This window comes from Drosophila mojavensis, unplaced genomic scaffold (genome assembly GCF_018153725.1).
Source record: "Drosophila mojavensis isolate 15081-1352.22 unplaced genomic scaffold, ASM1815372v1 contig_19, whole genome shotgun sequence".
Lineage (NCBI taxonomy): Eukaryota > Metazoa > Arthropoda > Insecta > Diptera > Drosophilidae > Drosophila > Drosophila mojavensis.
The window spans coordinates 4,339,900-4,356,562 of record NW_025318726.1 but is presented as its reverse complement, the minus strand read 5'-3'; the positions used below and the strand labels follow the sequence as shown (position 1 = coordinate 4,356,562).

At 39.1% G+C, this 16,663-nt stretch overlaps 2 protein-coding genes across 2 annotated transcripts in view; one reads left to right on the top strand and one right to left on the bottom strand.

Annotated features, from left to right (window-relative positions):
* Positions 1–16,663, top strand: part of LOC6572109 (coiled-coil domain-containing protein lobo) — a 32,535-nt gene that overhangs the window by 886 nt on the left and 14,986 nt on the right. The gene's annotated exons all lie outside the window — the stretch shown is intronic.
* On the bottom strand, positions 3,979–12,326 carry LOC6572108 (protein distal antenna). The gene is made up of 2 exons (XM_001998224.4): positions 11,552–12,326; positions 3,979–7,141 (listed from the first exon to the last, which is right to left on the bottom strand). The coding sequence occupies exon 2, from the start codon at positions 7,086–7,088 to the stop codon at positions 4,965–4,967; it is 2,124 nt and encodes a 707-aa protein (XP_001998260.3). The 5' UTR covers positions 7,089–7,141; positions 11,552–12,326; the 3' UTR covers positions 3,979–4,964.

Sequence of the window (16,663 nt, the reverse complement as noted above, 5' to 3'; positions counted from 1 at the left end):
GCTGTAGAGCTAGTTTAGTAATCCTAACAGTGAACACATAAAGTTTTCCATGTATCCATTAAACTACCCGAAACTGCAAAATCTCTATTATCAACAGTTTGAGAAGGAAAAGTAAAGCTCATACATTTAATATATGCGTGTTAAAGACCGCAAAAAAGAAGTTACGTCTCCGTTTCGACTCCATGTATCTCAGAACAAATGAAGCAAACGGAGGCTGAAGGATATTTGTACAAGAGCTTATAATGAAAATATATACCGCTTAGAATACCAGATAGGAACAGTTTATTATGCTGAAAACCCAAGCTAAAAACACGATTTAAGCTCAGTAAATTGGATAGGGGAAACTGAGGATTTCAATTTATGTTTAATACTCATTCATTGTTGAAAAGCCTTTGAATATATGAAATATTTATGTGCTGAAATTTTCTGATTGGCCGACTATATATATATTTTATAGATCAGCCGCTGTAAGTAGAGCAAAAATTTTCAGCGTTTAAATTGAATTTTAAGTCTATATGCATACATCATATTAACCCATAATAGGCATCGATTGAATCAATTTTATTTATTCTTATATTTATATCACGAATTCTTTGCGAATCTTTTTTCTAGACTTCGAATCTTTTCAAATAGTAAATGACTGAAATAACCTTTCAACACTATTAGTGATTCGGCTTTATCCGTAAATAGTCTCTATTGCCGATGTACTATATTAGCGATTTTGACTCGTAATTAATCCATTTGACGCCAAGTCCCCATTTAAATTTGAATGAATGAATCTTTCGATATGCCAATTTCTCAGCATTTCAGCATTTCAGAACAAGGTTTTGTCAGCCTTTTTCAAACAGTTTATACCAATCAAATATCAAATAAATCTGTTGCTGTGGGACTAGCAGATACTCCGAACGATCTGTGTGTTTTATACACCTTCAAGAAAGGGAAATGAGAAGATTTGTTTTGACCGTCAGTATAAATGCAAACCACCTCGCCGCTTTTAAGTTAGAGACTTCAAATTTGAAACACATATTGTCGAGAGATCAAACATTTTTCCGATCACTAGGGGCGTGGTTAATCTCAAAATGTATTTGACAAATTTGTTACGAGAGTCACTGTAAAGATCCTCTGTGGGCGTGACAAATTAGATCTGATTATAAAGTGATTTTGACCCGTATATGTTTTAGCCACAATTGATGGCAAAACTTTTGTTTGTCAATGCAAGGCCAAAATGATAAGGTGGATATACATATGTATCTAGGCCCGTTGGAGGCGTGGTAAACTGCAAAAATGTATATCTATTCAGGTATTAGACCTAGAAACTTTGATATTTTTAAATGAAACTTTGTTTTTTTCTTGTTACAGTCGACTCTTGTTATTTCGAAGACACTCTTGAAATACTACAAATTATCGAATTTTTGAAATATTAAAAAAAAAAAAAAAAAATTAAATGGTTCGAAATTTTTGAGAGAAAGTAAATAAAACTTCGATTTATCAAGAATTTTGATAAAGCTGCTGATATTTTACATATTAGTAATGTATATTCAAATTAATTAATATTTGAAAACAATTCATTTATACGGGTTTGCTTCGAGGCACATCAGACTTTTCAATCATTTTTTTTTTTTAAGGAGAAAAAGTGCCAGATATTCTGTGTCATCAGTTTATAATGGTTAAGAGAGTACTGAGGGGAATCTTAAATTCTTTTGCAACATCGCTTTTCTTCCCACCTCCTCTCCACTAGTTTTTCTACAACTACTTTTTCTTCTTTTCAGCAATCGTCAAACTTTTAAACTGTAGGACTAATATTTAATAGTATGGTAATCTTTATACTAACAAAGCTATTCGTATGGAAGCGAGCATCAAAATGTGCCTATTTTATGCGTAATACGCAGCCACGCACAGTAAAGGTAATCTTAGAAGAGTCCCAAAATTCAAATTCAAAGCTTTTACTATTTGAATTGTCGAGTGTTTGACCTAGGGTTTAAATTACCGCGACTTAGCAATAAGTTTTTAGTTCGAATTACTGAGTGCATAAAATGTATGGGCATAATTCGAAATATAAAGAGATTTTGTAGGGGACTCACGCACGTTTGAAATAACGAGAGTCGACTGTATTTTGTTTGTGATTTGTAGACTTCGAACCCATTGAAAAAGGGAAATCAGGGTATAATTGTTTTGTTAAAAGTATGTAACAGGCAGAAGGAGGTGCGGCAGACCCTATAAAGTATAGTATATATAAGAGCTAGAGGCTTGACACTTGTTTCCTCGGTCCGTGTATATCAAGCGCAAATCGAATTTTTCTTAAAAAATCGGGAACTTATCCCGTTATTTTGTTACCGATTAAAACACTTTCGAAAATCAGTAATAAATTTATATCTGCTACATCTTTAGTGCTAGAGTCGCCAAATTATAAATTTAGATTCATATGTACTGTATAGAAATTTGATTTTTGTTATAACTCACCCCTCCTTTTTATATCCACTCCCTCACCCATAAACTTGTAAAAGGCGTATTTCAAATTCTAGAGACTTGTGCTTTGGCACATGCATGCATTTTAATGTTATAATTACCACATGCGTGCGTATGTGTGCATGTGTGTGTGCATATGTATGTGCATATGTTGTTGCTTGTGTAAGCAGAAAGTCGCGAAAAATTATCGAAATATCACTTTCACGAAGGGTTCAGGGGATCCGTAGTCGAGTAGTCTTGCACAAGCAACAATATTACATGGATCTATCTGCACAGAGCATTTGAAAACTCCAGCTCTTTCGGTATTCAAGGTAAGCTTAAAAACTAGATTGAGCAATCCGTTCTTATCGATAATAAGGAGAGAGGTTGAGGTATGAAAAATAAAATTATGATCTGTGTCTGGTATTATGTTATATATAAGTATACATTTGAGATTTCAAGTCTATCTTTTGTGTCTATCAGTTTTCAATTACGACAACTATGTACGATATCATGGTTGTCCTAATTGAAAACTGATTTTCATTTATGCGGTCTGTCACACTCCCTTTTGCTTCGTACATATATTTGTATTAAACTATTGTGATTTCGAAATTTAATACTTAACCTTAAGCTCCTCACTCTCCACTTCTCGGGCAAGTATTTCTGAACTTATTGAAAACAGAATATCAGAATATAATGTTTTTGTGAAAACGTATGTAACAAACAGAAAGAGGCGTGACTGACTGCATTAAGTATATATTTTCCTGATTAGAGCCATGAGCTGAATCAATAAAGCCATGTTCGTCTGTCAGTCTGTTAGCCCATATGAACGCTGAAATCTCAGAAGATATAACAGCTAGAGACTTTAAATTTAGCATGCATACTCGTGTATACCAAAATTTCAATTTTCTTTAAAATATATTTATTAATATGCCAATTTTAAAGCAATATGGGCAGATATAAATTATATATTATTAATCTTAGGCCATCAACCCAAGTACATTTATAAAAATAACATTTTCTATTTTTTAGTATAAACTTTGAGTCCCGCTACATAGTTATATTCCATTTTCCACGCCCTCAGTACGCGCATATTTTTTGTGGATCTATATAGGACATGTCTGTAAAGTTTCATTCAATTAACCACCCCCAATCGGGTGTTGATATATTCGCCGTATCTCTGCGATCAGCGCGAGTATGCATTAAAAATTCTATGTCACTTCAAAAAGCAGGGCTTCTTCTGAATGCATTTTCCAATCTGCCACACTCCTATGGCGAGATCAACACTGCAACTCTAGATATGAGCATTAATCAGATTTTTAATTGGAAACGTCTTCATATCCCATAAACAAGCCTCATTTTACAGTTAATTAAAATAAATATTGAGCCTACCTTATAGTGCAGACAAGACTTTTTATTGATCAGAGCATACATACCATATTGAATCCTCATTGCAGTTTCTATAGTTGATATAAGAATACCGTCTCTTTATTGCGATTGGGGCTTTGTTGTTCTTCAAGAAAAGTCGAATGGTTTCATAAAAATTGTCTAATGCGAATGATTTATTAAACAAAGTTTTCAAATAAAAACTTCTACATTTATAAATTTATTTTATAGTTTATATTTTACGGATTTTAAGTTGATAAAATTCTCATTAGCAAACATTTGCATTCATTATTTGCATGAGTATTTGTGTTAATAATAAAGAGTAACTAATATCAAATCCATGTGATTGACTGTCTCCACCTTAAATTGTTTTAAATGTATTATTGTTAGATGTTCAGATTCAACTGAAGACTGAAGGAATCCAATATTGTTCTAGTATGTATAAAAACATTCAAAGTGTTTGAGAAGGCAAATAAACAATTAAACGAGGTTCAATTAAAAACTTTTCAATATTTACATATTTTATAGCTTATTATAAATATTATATAATATCATGATTTATTAGGTTAGAAAGGAATTGCAAATCGTAAACGAAAACAGTATATTCTTTGATCTTATCTAATAAAATGGTAAAATTCACAAAAATGAGTTTCGCGATGCAAGATCTGACTTGACTCTATGATTTAAACATCGTACGTAAACATTGATATATATAATGAATGGGTCGGAAGAAATCGAATTAGTTATTCTAGGTCATTCTGTACATTTTCGTCGCTACTGCTGCTGGAGCTGAACTCGTCGGACTGCTGGTACTCGCCCGTTATTTGACAGTCGTCGGGGTCATCATCGAGGTCACAGTGTACAAATTCGTAGGGGGGGAAGATCAGCGAGCTGAGCAGCGTTGCTGACGACTGGTAAACAGCCGGAGCGAACTGCTGGCACCTGCTCGATAGGGAGTTGAGGGGCTCGACGCCAACTGAAGAGCTCAGATCTTCAGGTGGTCTCGAGTCCACAGCTCTCAAGCTACAGCTCTGTCCTTCGGCATCGATTTCGGTCGCATTCTCGTGCTGCTGCCCAATCGCCGTTGAAGCAATATCCGTGGCTGGCTCCAGAGGTGCCAACTTCGGCTTATCCTATTTGCGGCGACGGGACTTGTTTCTACTGGTGTCCTCATGGGAGTTGTCTTCGTTCTCGTTGTGGCAGTTGTCAGCGGACCTCGAGGAGCCCTGCGCATCACTGCTCGACTTGATGGCTGCGATCAGGAATCTGAGTTGCATCAACTGAACCGCTGTGACCCGCGGATTGCTGCAGTTCTCGAGCCACTGCAGGAACTTTTCGCCGTGCCTAATGGCAACAACTTCTTCGATTTCGGCTGCGTAATCCGCGTACTTGGCCCGCTCCTCCTCGTCGGTCTTGTTGGAGTTGTTGTTATTGTTGCTGGCACTGACGTCATTATTGTTGTGGGGATGCGTATCACTGTTGAAGCTCGTCTCTGATTCGCAGCCCAGCTCGGGGCTTGCGGGCGTAGGGGGCTGTTCTGAGGGATCTGTGCCTGCAATGTTGCCAATTTTGTAGATTATATTGCTGAGGACGTTCTTGCAGTCCTCGCCCACACTACACGAGGTGCTGTTCAGCTCGCCGCTTGGATTTGTCGCGGATTGACTGGTGACTGCCGTGCACGGCTCGGGAGTCTGATCACGGCTGTTGGCAACGACGTGTGGAGAAGGCATGGTCGGGGTTGTGGAGGAGCTCGCTGATTTCGCAGACTTGGCCGACAGGTCCTCTGGCTTTCCCGAGACTTCGGGCTCACCTTCCGGCCCAGCCTCCAGGTCCGTGGCTGCGTCATTCTGTTCTGTTTGATTCTGCTCATTAGACGAGACGCTTCGCACCGATGGGGATCCGGTTTCCTTTGTCAACTGCGAGTATAAAATGTTGTCAAACTGCTGCTGCTGCTGCTGCTGTTGCTGTTGCTGTTTGCCAATATCATCGACATTCGTGGTCTCCGCCGTAGTCGACGACGCCTGATGGTGCAGTGAGTTTGCTTGCAGTGCCGCCAGCGTGGCAGAGTTCGGGTTGAGGGAGTGAAGACTGGCGCCGAAGGCCTTGCACCAGTTGTACCAGGCCGAGTTCTTGTCGTCCAAGCCCCCGAGAGCTGGCGATGATGGAGCCATTGGGGTCGATGGAACTGGCGGAGTGTTGGGGTATTGATTCATCTGCTGCGGCGTCGAGGATCGGATTGGAGGACTTGTCACGCCCAATGCTGCTGGCGGGGGATACAGGCTGTTGAGTCCCAGCATTGCCTGCTGTGACTTGAGCCAGTATAGCAGAGGATCGTCGGGGAGTCCTGATAATGGCGCAACACAGCCAACGAGTGAAGGAGCGAGCTTTGGACTCGGACTCTTCATGTTTCCGTTCTTCATGTCACACTCTCCGGCAGCCGAGCTGGTCCCTGATGGCTTCTGCTTGGCCCAGTTCTTGACGGACAGCGCGGGGGTGCGTTCCCGGTCTCCGTTGTCGCTTTGAGGACTCTGTACTTGTTGCTGCTGCGACTGCACATTAGCCTTTGGGTTGCGCAATGTGTTGGCTGTGGCTGCAAAGTTATTTAATCCCGACATCGCTGCCAGGCCGGGGTTTAGCTGAGCCAGCAGATTAAGATTTGAGGTGAGCTCATTGAAGCTGATTGCTAGCGGGGATTGCGATATGCCAGTGAGGCCAGACAGATGTGTGAGACTCGAGAGAGGGCTTATGGCGTTTAGCGAGGGATCAGAGGGCCCGGATCGGGATATATCTGCACCAAACACCTTGTTTTTGATCGCTCCGTTGAATCCCACATAATCAACTGGTAGTCCGTTGTAGTTCATTTCTGATAGACTCTTATTTGTACTATAGTCCAAGCCATTCAGGGGCGATCGCTTGAACGCAAGCTCGTCAAAGTTCATTTTATTGGAGAAATTCAGAGGCAGGGTGTTTTCGAGACGTTGGCGCTTCTCAGGCGGCCCCAGCAAGCCGGCAGAGCCGTCCAGCTTATCCACCAGCGAATCGGCGCACATCTTGTCGGCTGCCGATTGGCGGGACATGAACCGGAGCTTGTCTTCGTTCTTGCACCAGCCGCGCAGAGTCGATTCGGGCACACCTATGTCCCGGGCCACAGAGGCTTTGGATTCACCATCGTGGATACGCTGAATCGCATGAATCTTGTCGCGGGGGGTCAAGCTACGCAACGGCCGCTTGCCCTTCGTGCCTATCCGTATGTTCATGTGGGTATAGCTGGAAATATCCAACTTCAAGCCGTTATCAAACAGTTTGGATTCTGCAAGAGAGAACGAGAAGACGAAGAAAAACATTTAAATTAATTACTGTAGCTGTGACACACTTAAGACGCACACGCAGCCACAGCACGCATATAATGAATGCAGCACATAGCCGAAAATAATGCGTTTCCATTCGCCAAGAGCCACTACATGCCATGTACATATGTAGAGCGAATGCTCAGTGCGCGCGCCATGTACTTTCCACTGGGGTTGTTGCGGCGCTCAGCTGAACGGCAAGGGCGAGTCGCACATTCGCACGAAGCTCCAATAAAATCGCGTCGCGTTTTAAAGTTTTACGGACAGCTCGCGAGGTAGATGTAAATAAACTGGACTCATACCCACGAGTATACTATATACATACACACGCACACGCACACACATATACAAAGCCGGGCGCTCGCAGATACCAATACAGACATCAAATATTCTGCTGCTGCTGCTGTTGCTGCTCTATCTTCACGGCGAAAAGAGCTGTGGCACGCCCCCATGCCACTAAAAAGCCATAACACGACGGTGACGACGATGACGACGACGGCGACAGCGACGGCGACGACGAGGTCGCAGCAATGCCAAAAATGAAAAGGCCTGGGATGTACAAATACGTACACACACACACACACACACACACACACACCGACACATACAAACACACTTAGGCACACATACACACACACACATAGAGACAATGGAATATGCTAATTGGTGCGTTGAGTTCGCGCCTGCTCCAAATTGCAGCACACAGACACAGTGCCGCGAGAATCTACGAATAAGCAACAAGAATAAACCATTCGCCAACGTCACCGTCGTCATCGGGCGTTTCACGAATGGGAGCCGAGCACACGAGGCGCACGATTTATAACTTGTTTACCTGCCTTCGTGCATGCGGAGTACGACAACGACAACGGCCACGACAACATCATGTTTGTCGTGGGCAGCTCTCGCTTGCCAGCCAGCAAGCAAAAACATCCCCATCCAGCAGCAATAGCAGTGACCCCATCCATGCTCAGCGCAGTCAGTTACAGCCTGTTGCGTGGCCCCCTGCCACTGGGAGGTGGCAGTGGCAGCAGCAGCAGCAGCAGGTGTAAGCTGAGAATGGGCACTGCTGGTCCAAGCCAGGTCTGAAGCCTGAGCTCGAAATTCGGGCCTTAAGTGGGTTAGACTCGAGATGATGGCTGGCCTGGCCGACGTATCTTGGAAGCCAAGCGAATGGCCGTATGCTCCGCCTCCGTCTCGGCTAACAAGTGCGAGGCATGCAAAGGAGCTCGTCCACTAGCCTTTGCCATTTGAAGGAGCGGGACACGCGATTTTAAAATGAAAAACACGTTTTGCGCATGACTGACACATGATTTCTTTCTTCTGTATGAATGTATACAAAGCCACACAGCACACAACATACGTGAAAAAGCAAAAGTCTGAGGAGCAAGACGCAACTGGACCTGTTCGACTCGGGTGTGTGTTGGTGTATGTGTGTGGGTATGAAAGCAATAAGAGTCGACAAAGAGTGTGCGACTAAAGAGAGCAGTGCTTAAGAGCGGGACAAGCAGTCAAAGAGTAAGAACAAGAAGTCTGCTCGCTAGAGGCTGCAGTCCGTGTTTCTCGTGGGCGTCTTAGCTAATTACACACATGTGTGTACGTACGCATGTGTGTATGTGTATGTGAATGAGGGAATAAGCTAAGGTTGCATAGTATTTATTAGTTTGTGTATGAATACCTTACATACATATAAGTTGTGAGTTAATTAAATGACTGTGCGATCTTTGTAATTAAATAGACTCAACTAAATCATTAATTATACGCCAATTCGCATTTTATTTAAATTGAATACCTTACATTAGCATATATTACGATTATTGCACATACTCATACAGACATATGCAAACACTGTGACACTGTGACCGATGCGCAATGCTGATTCATCTTTAAACAAAATTAATAACTTATTACCGACTTATGTGGGGCGTTGGCGTGGGACGTATACTTGGTCATGTCCTTAACCTTCATTTCAACTACATACACATATAGAGACACACGCACACACATGCACCCATTCATAGCATAAACATGTACGTATGTAGGTGCATAATTGTGCGAATCGTGCACCCAGACATGGACACTCATATCCAATGGAGTGGTAAATAACTGTGGCTCTGCCGCTGCCAGTGCCACTGCCACTGCCACAGCCAGTGCTAGTGGCTGGGGCTGTGGCTGTGGGCTGCCTACTGCCCCCAGATGCCACCAAACACACATATCGAATAAAACTTTTACAGCTGTATAAAAATTGCAAGGTCTTCTACCATTCAGTGGCCATAGCAAAAGCCAAAGGCAAACCCAAAGCGAAAGAATTCTTACTTTCTCTTTCGAAAAGTCCACACTCCCAACGTGCCATTAAACTTTTCATGAACCGAACTGGGACAGTGCATGAAAAAAATCTGGTAACAACAGAAAAAGATGAAAGAAATATATGTGTATATAAAAGAATTACAGTAAGTTTGTCTATGGCTTGTCTGTATTAGTGAGAGCCAGAGCTCGTCTGTGGATGTGTCTGACTACACATACACACACACACACATACCCATACGTAAACACTAAACTTTCTTACATACTCCTTGCTGCAGACGAATATATAAAAATAATGGCCGGCCGGCAGCCTGCTTATTTATTATATACATACATATGCTCCTCTCTGTGTGTGTGTATGTGTGTTTGTGTTAAAGCATGTAATTTTCCTATATACAATTATAATTTTTATTGTATTTACTATTTTTATCGTCGCTTTGGCCTCGTATCGAACTCATTCAGACACAGACTCTGACTGTGTGGGATTGCAGGAGGTGGGAGACAGGACACACAGGATATGGCAGCACAGTCTGCTGAATGCAGGTCAACGACAAAACTACTCAGAGTGTACTAATACATTTGTGGATAAGTATGTGCAAATTGTGGGAACAATACTCAATGATATGAACGATTTTTTCGAGTGTGCGTTTGTGTGTATATGTGTATGTGTCTGTGTGTGTGTGTGTGCTAGTGTGTGTTGGTCTATGTCTGTTTGGGTTAACACAAAAACGAATGAAATGGCTTAAAGAGTAATATAAAAAAGTTTGTTGTGTCTGTTACCCACCAAGTGCAGATTTATATATTATGTATTAATGTGTGCGGGAATCACCTGTTGGCGAAATTGGACAACATCAAAGCTCTTGACTGTACGAGTGTCAGGAATATGACTATTGTAATATACATACATATATCGTATATCGTCAATACTTCTCTCAGTCAGTACGGATTCAATATATAAACTGGAGCTAATGCAGAAATAATTAATAATGCAATTACACAACTTTTTGTTTTCGTTTGAGATCCTGAGGTTAGGTATCCTGTGGAAACTAGTAATTGGACATTCAAATACATATATGTATATATTTTATACTTATTTTTAACTGAATAGAATTCATTTTTCGTTTTATGACCCTTGTAAATAATATATTTCTGTTCAGTTTATCATATGTATTACTGCTATTCATTGCTGAATAATTATTATCGATATGCGATTTCGATTTTATAGTATGAATAAAGTAATTATTCTTATCTCGAATCTATATTCTATATGACAACAAAAGCCTAGTTTAATTAGGACAATTTTAGGTAGTTTCAATCAAACTAGGTATTAGACATCGAGCATTAAATTTAGTCTCAAACATAGACATATATCTTATTTTGAATATATAGCTATAAATAAATCATTTTCATTATTTTATTGAATGAAATAATAAAAGCCTGTTTTTAGATATTTTTCCAAATTTTGCTATTTTGACTCCGTCTTTTTGAAAACAAAAAGAATTGTATTTACTTTATAACACAATAATATATATTATAACATATAATATAATAATCCCAGAACTTAAATTGTAAAAATATATATAAAAACGAAAAGTTATTTAAAAAGTTATGATAATCTTGGAATGAAATTAATTTAAATATAAACATAAATTTCATATATATTGTACAATATACATACATATATAATTATCTACCTGAATCCCGAAAAGCCCAAATTTGTCCCCCACGTTTAGCACTTTATTGGTTCGCCCTAAGAATAAAACAACAAACGCATTGAAGATTGATAACACAATCTGTAAAATGCAGTTAGATTAATATATACCACCATACCCTTATCTTTTGAACTTGACAGATATATCCTTAACACAACACGTAATATGTCTTTGTCATTAATGGTTTTTGGAATAAGCCTACTTAGTTAACTCCTTTGCACAACTCTGCTCAAGTGAGGTCGATTCTATTTGTTATATACACTAGTATCTAAAGTTTTATCTCTGATTAGCACTAAGTTTTCAATTAAAAAAAAAAAAAAAAAAAAAAACAAAAAACAAATAGTGGGCTATAATACAAACCTTTTTTGAGCACCTCAGCAGAAAATGTTTATAGAATCAACCGACTATATTCGGCGGTAAACAATATATTATCTAGATTTTGGGCTAAAACACGGTCACCAATATTTATCCTTTCACTATTGTGTATAATTCAAAAGTACGAATGTGCTTTGTTCGGTTTATATTTTCATATTTTTGCAATATTGTCACATAAAATCCTTTATATTTTGTTTTTAATTTGTATATAATATTTAAATAATATTTTTAATAAATGGAAGCACAACACAGTTTGTAAAACTAATTAATTTTGCGCACTTGCTGAAAACTATTTCGATATTCTTCAATTAGCTGGGAATAAGTGAATAGAGTCGCGAAAATAAGCCGCGACAGCGCACACCGTGTTTGAGTGACCGGCTATCGAAAGGATGTGACCGCTACGCCGTCCAACAGTGTCCTGCGAACCTGAACAGCAAGCGTCCGACGACAAACTACCGCGAGACGGCGAGCGCAGAAATCGTGAGCGAATTTTGATTTTAGCGCGGCGAATTTCCGTACCACGAGTATTTTCTCCTGAGCGCGGCGGCTCTTTACGTTTGTGTACGTGTGTTCGTGTGTATGTGTGTGCGTGCGTACAGCTGTGTGAGTGTGTGAGTGAGTGAGCGAATGAGTCCACATGTGAGTTTGTTTACACTCGTATGGTCAGTTTTGTTGTCGTTCTTCTGTTCCTTTGCTCTAAACTTTGTATGTGCGCTTGTGTGTGTGAGTGAGCGTGCGTGCGTGTGTGTCTGTTTGCGTCGCTGCCGTTGAGAGTGCTCTCGCTCTCTACCCGTTGTCGCTGTTGGCGTATTCGCGGCCGTTTTCGGTGACAGCCCAATGTACAATGATTAATAACGGCCAAGACGGCAGAGAAGACGTAGCGTGCTCTCGCTGCGGCTTACGCTGGCATCGTCCAGCCGTACAACAGGCACTGGCCGTGCTCAGGGACAGGCTGGACAATAACACACACACACTCATACATATTTATATTTATATATATTTGTATATGTATATATGTGTATGTATGTATAAACATATATTTGCACGCAATTCAGACACATAGACATTGACGACGACGACGACGACGACGACGACGACGACGACGCAATGTTCGTGCGGTTGGTTAGTCGAGCGTTCGGGCGGTCGGCTGTGCGGGGAGCACATCCTTCTTGGCAGCAACAGCAGCAGGCCTACTTTCTTTTGGTCATATATTCAAATCTTGCTCTATGCGGACATGTATGTGTGTGTGTGTGTGTGTGCATATATGCAGATACCTATGTAAAAGTAGATGTATCCATGTATGCATTTAGTTTTATCTGTGTGTGTTTGTGTGTGTATTTGAAGTTTTTTGTTTCGGCCGAATGGATGGATGGATGGATGGATGGATAGATGGTTAGATGCATGCGTTGTGAAAGCAAAACCTAACCACCGCAAATACAAGCGAGATCGAATGCTGTATACAATTTTGACAAAGTACGAGGCTGTGTACATGTTTAAAACTGTTGGCGAGGAGCGGGATTAGTGAATAGGAGCTATATGCAACATCTCCTTAGATCTCGGCAAGACGGTTGATATGAACTTCTTGATCTCGGGTACGATGTAAGGTGGAACCCCTATTGAAGACACGGTATAATATCACGAAATGCGCATTATTTATGGGGGGTTGTATTGTATTGGTTCTGTTCTATCCCTTAACGACCTATTGCACCCTGCTGTTATCGCTATCAAGTCAAGGCAAATTTTCATTTCGTTGTGATATTTGTTTGGATCACTTTTGTTATGTGCTGGAATTTTAGATGAGTATTAATTGGCCGGTAAAACGTTTTTCGAAAATATTCAGAAAAATTATAAGATATTCTAATCCCTAGCCCCATTACTTCTTTATTTAAAATATTTGAACAAATATACAAAATCCAAATTGTATATTTGAGTTTTTATAAAACAAAATATTTCTCGAATTTCCACGCGCCAAGTGGGCAAAACCAACGAGTGTATCCTTTAACTTTTTAATTATATAGGCTTCTATTGACGTTCATAAAATGCATATTTGTTTTCAATAAAGTCTAGCGGTCCGTTTTTTTGACTTAATGAATATTCTGGTTAAAGGCTATAAATATATAATAAATAAATATAGCTCGTGGACATCCTCAGTTTACTAAGTGATAAGATGGGGTCTGACAAACCGAAAGAACTTTTCTATATGGTTCGCCCTTTGGCGAACCTTAACAGTTTTGGTCTCCCTTTGGGACTCCCTATGCAAAGGGGTACCTTACAAGGATCGCTTTACAAGTACATAACTACTCATCTTTTCTATACCAATTGACCTACAAAATATATGGCCCATATGGTAACCTTGATATTATTATTATTATTAATATTACATTATATTAACATTTATTAGGTTGGGCTTAACGCTGTTCCGGCGTAATTCCAATATATTGACTTCGAGCTTGTTCAATTATTCTTAACAGTCATAAAATTGTTACTTTTTATCAGATTTTTTTTTTTTTATACCCTGAACCCATTGAAAATGGGAAATCAGGGTATAATGGTTTTGTGAAAAAGTATGTAACGGGCAGAAGGAGGCGTGGCAGACCCCACAAAGTATATATATTCTTGATCAGCGTGACGAGCTGAGTCGATATAGCCCTGTCCGTCTGTCCGTCCGTCCGTCCGTCCGTCCGTCCGTCCGTCCGTCCGTCCGTCCGTCCGTCCGTATGAGTGCGTCGATCTCAGAAGTTATAAGAGCTAGAGAGCTGAAATTTGGTATGCATACTCGTGTGTACCATACGCAGTACGAGTTTGCTTTATTTTTTCGATAAATCATCCGATAACTTTTTTATCGAGAATAATCGAAAAAATGATTTTGTTTTTTTAGCCTTATTTGAACACTTTTAGACCTGGAGTCTTCAAATTTGCGTTGTATATAAAGTTAATGGATACAAAGATTTTCTAATTTACAGATTTTGGATACCACGCCCCCTTCTCCCCCAATTTGTAAAAAACGCATTTCAAGTACTAGAGACTTGTGCTTTGGAATGTACATACATATTCACCATATAATTACGTTTTAAAAGTTTCATTAAGATCGTATGTCTACAAAAGAAATTATTCAACAAATAAATTCTCATAATATTGCCCACACTGCAGCGCAGCCCAAGCGCAGTCGCTGCTTACTGCGCAGTTAGCAGAGCGCAGGCTTATGCGTGCGTGTGGATGCATGTGTATGTATGTGTGCATAAAAGAAGTGCAGAATGATTAGAATATCAGCTTAGAGGGTTCAGGGTATCTCCTAGTCGAGCAGTCTCGACTGGAGCCTTCTTACTTGTTTTAATTTGATAGTTTTAGTTCGTTATTGTTTCGACTGGAGCCTTCTTACTTGTTTTAATTTGATAGTTTTAGTTCGTTATTGTTTCGGACAGCCCCCGGATAAGGTAATATAGAGCCTTTTATTTTCACACTGACACGCACTGATTTTATTTTAATTTTATTATTCTTTAAGTTTTTAATATGTCGTGATTTTTTAACGATAATTATAATATATTTGAATATGTAAGCTGTTTAAATATATTTTATAACAAACAGTGAAAAAATAAGTTGTAAAGTAGAGCAAGCTATAAATGGTACTTCCTAATTAAATAATCATATTGTAAATTTATACTATTTTATTTGTCAAAAAAAAGCTGTCAATATTAATTTTATAAGTAAATCATTTTTGTGTTTTGTTTGTCAATATCATGAATAAAGAGTAACTTTAACTTGATAAACTTTTTCAGTCTCATATAGCAAGACAATATGAAAACATAACAAACAAAACTTGTAGCAATATTGTTTTTTTTTTTTTTTTTTTTTTACATATTTGTTTTTAAAATGCAGGGATGTACATATAATCCTTAATAAAGTAGACAAAAAAGAACTACACTAAAAAAACGGGCTTAAGCAACAATTTTCTTGATTAAATTCATACTAATCATCAATATTCATTTGTTCTAAATATTATATTTATTTCTTTATTTATTTTGCCAGAACTTAGTCTACAAATTACGTGGTATAAATAACTACAATTAAACAGCATTGAAAACAGTTTCTTTATATTCAGATATACTTTTCATTAAATATAATACACAAAACAAATAGCTCTAGTCGAGACTGCTCGACTACGAGATCCCCTGAACGCTTCGAGCGACCGCTATTTCTATCATTTTTAGCGTCTTTCTGCTTACACAAGAAACACACACACACACACACACACACACACACACACACACACACAAAACACATACACACTCACGCATAAACAAAAACTTAATTGTTTAATAACTTTTCTTGTGGACATACGATCTTCATGAAGATCGTGATTATAACAATGAAATGCGTGCACTTGCCAAAGCACAAGTCTCTAGTATTTGAAATACGCCTTTTACAAACTTAGTGGCGTGGGGTGGATATAGGGGTGAGGGGTAAATTTCAACAAAACCGAAATTGTAAAAAATTCATATAAATATACATTAAAAATGTGGAGACTGTAGCCTTAAAGATGTAGGAGATATAATTTTATAACTGATTTTTGATAAGGTTTTTTATCGATAAAAAAATAACGGGATGAGTTATCGATTTTTAGTGATAAGCTCGATATCCGCGCTGTATATGCGGATATTAAAAAAATTGAGCTCTCTAGCTCTTATATCTTCATACATACGGACAGACGGACAGACGGACGGACAGACAGATGGACAGGGCCAAATGAACTCAGCTTGTTGCCCTGATAAAGAATTTATATAATTTATGGAGTCTGCCACGCGTCCTTCTGCCTGTTACATACATTTTAACAAAACCATTATACCCTGAGTTCCCATTTTCAATAGGTTCAGGATATAAAAAATCCGGAAAAAAAGCTAATTGTTTAAATTTTGGAATTTTCGAACTTGCAATTTTTAATTTTTCTTGCACCGGGGCTGAAAATAAAATTGGATCAGCATAAATGCTAAAATGACAGCACTGTTCCTAGTTAATCTTCCCATCGACAAAACTCAGCATTTTATGTGGAAGACGAGTTTTGGTATCTACAAAACATATCTCGATGTATATTAACTTTCT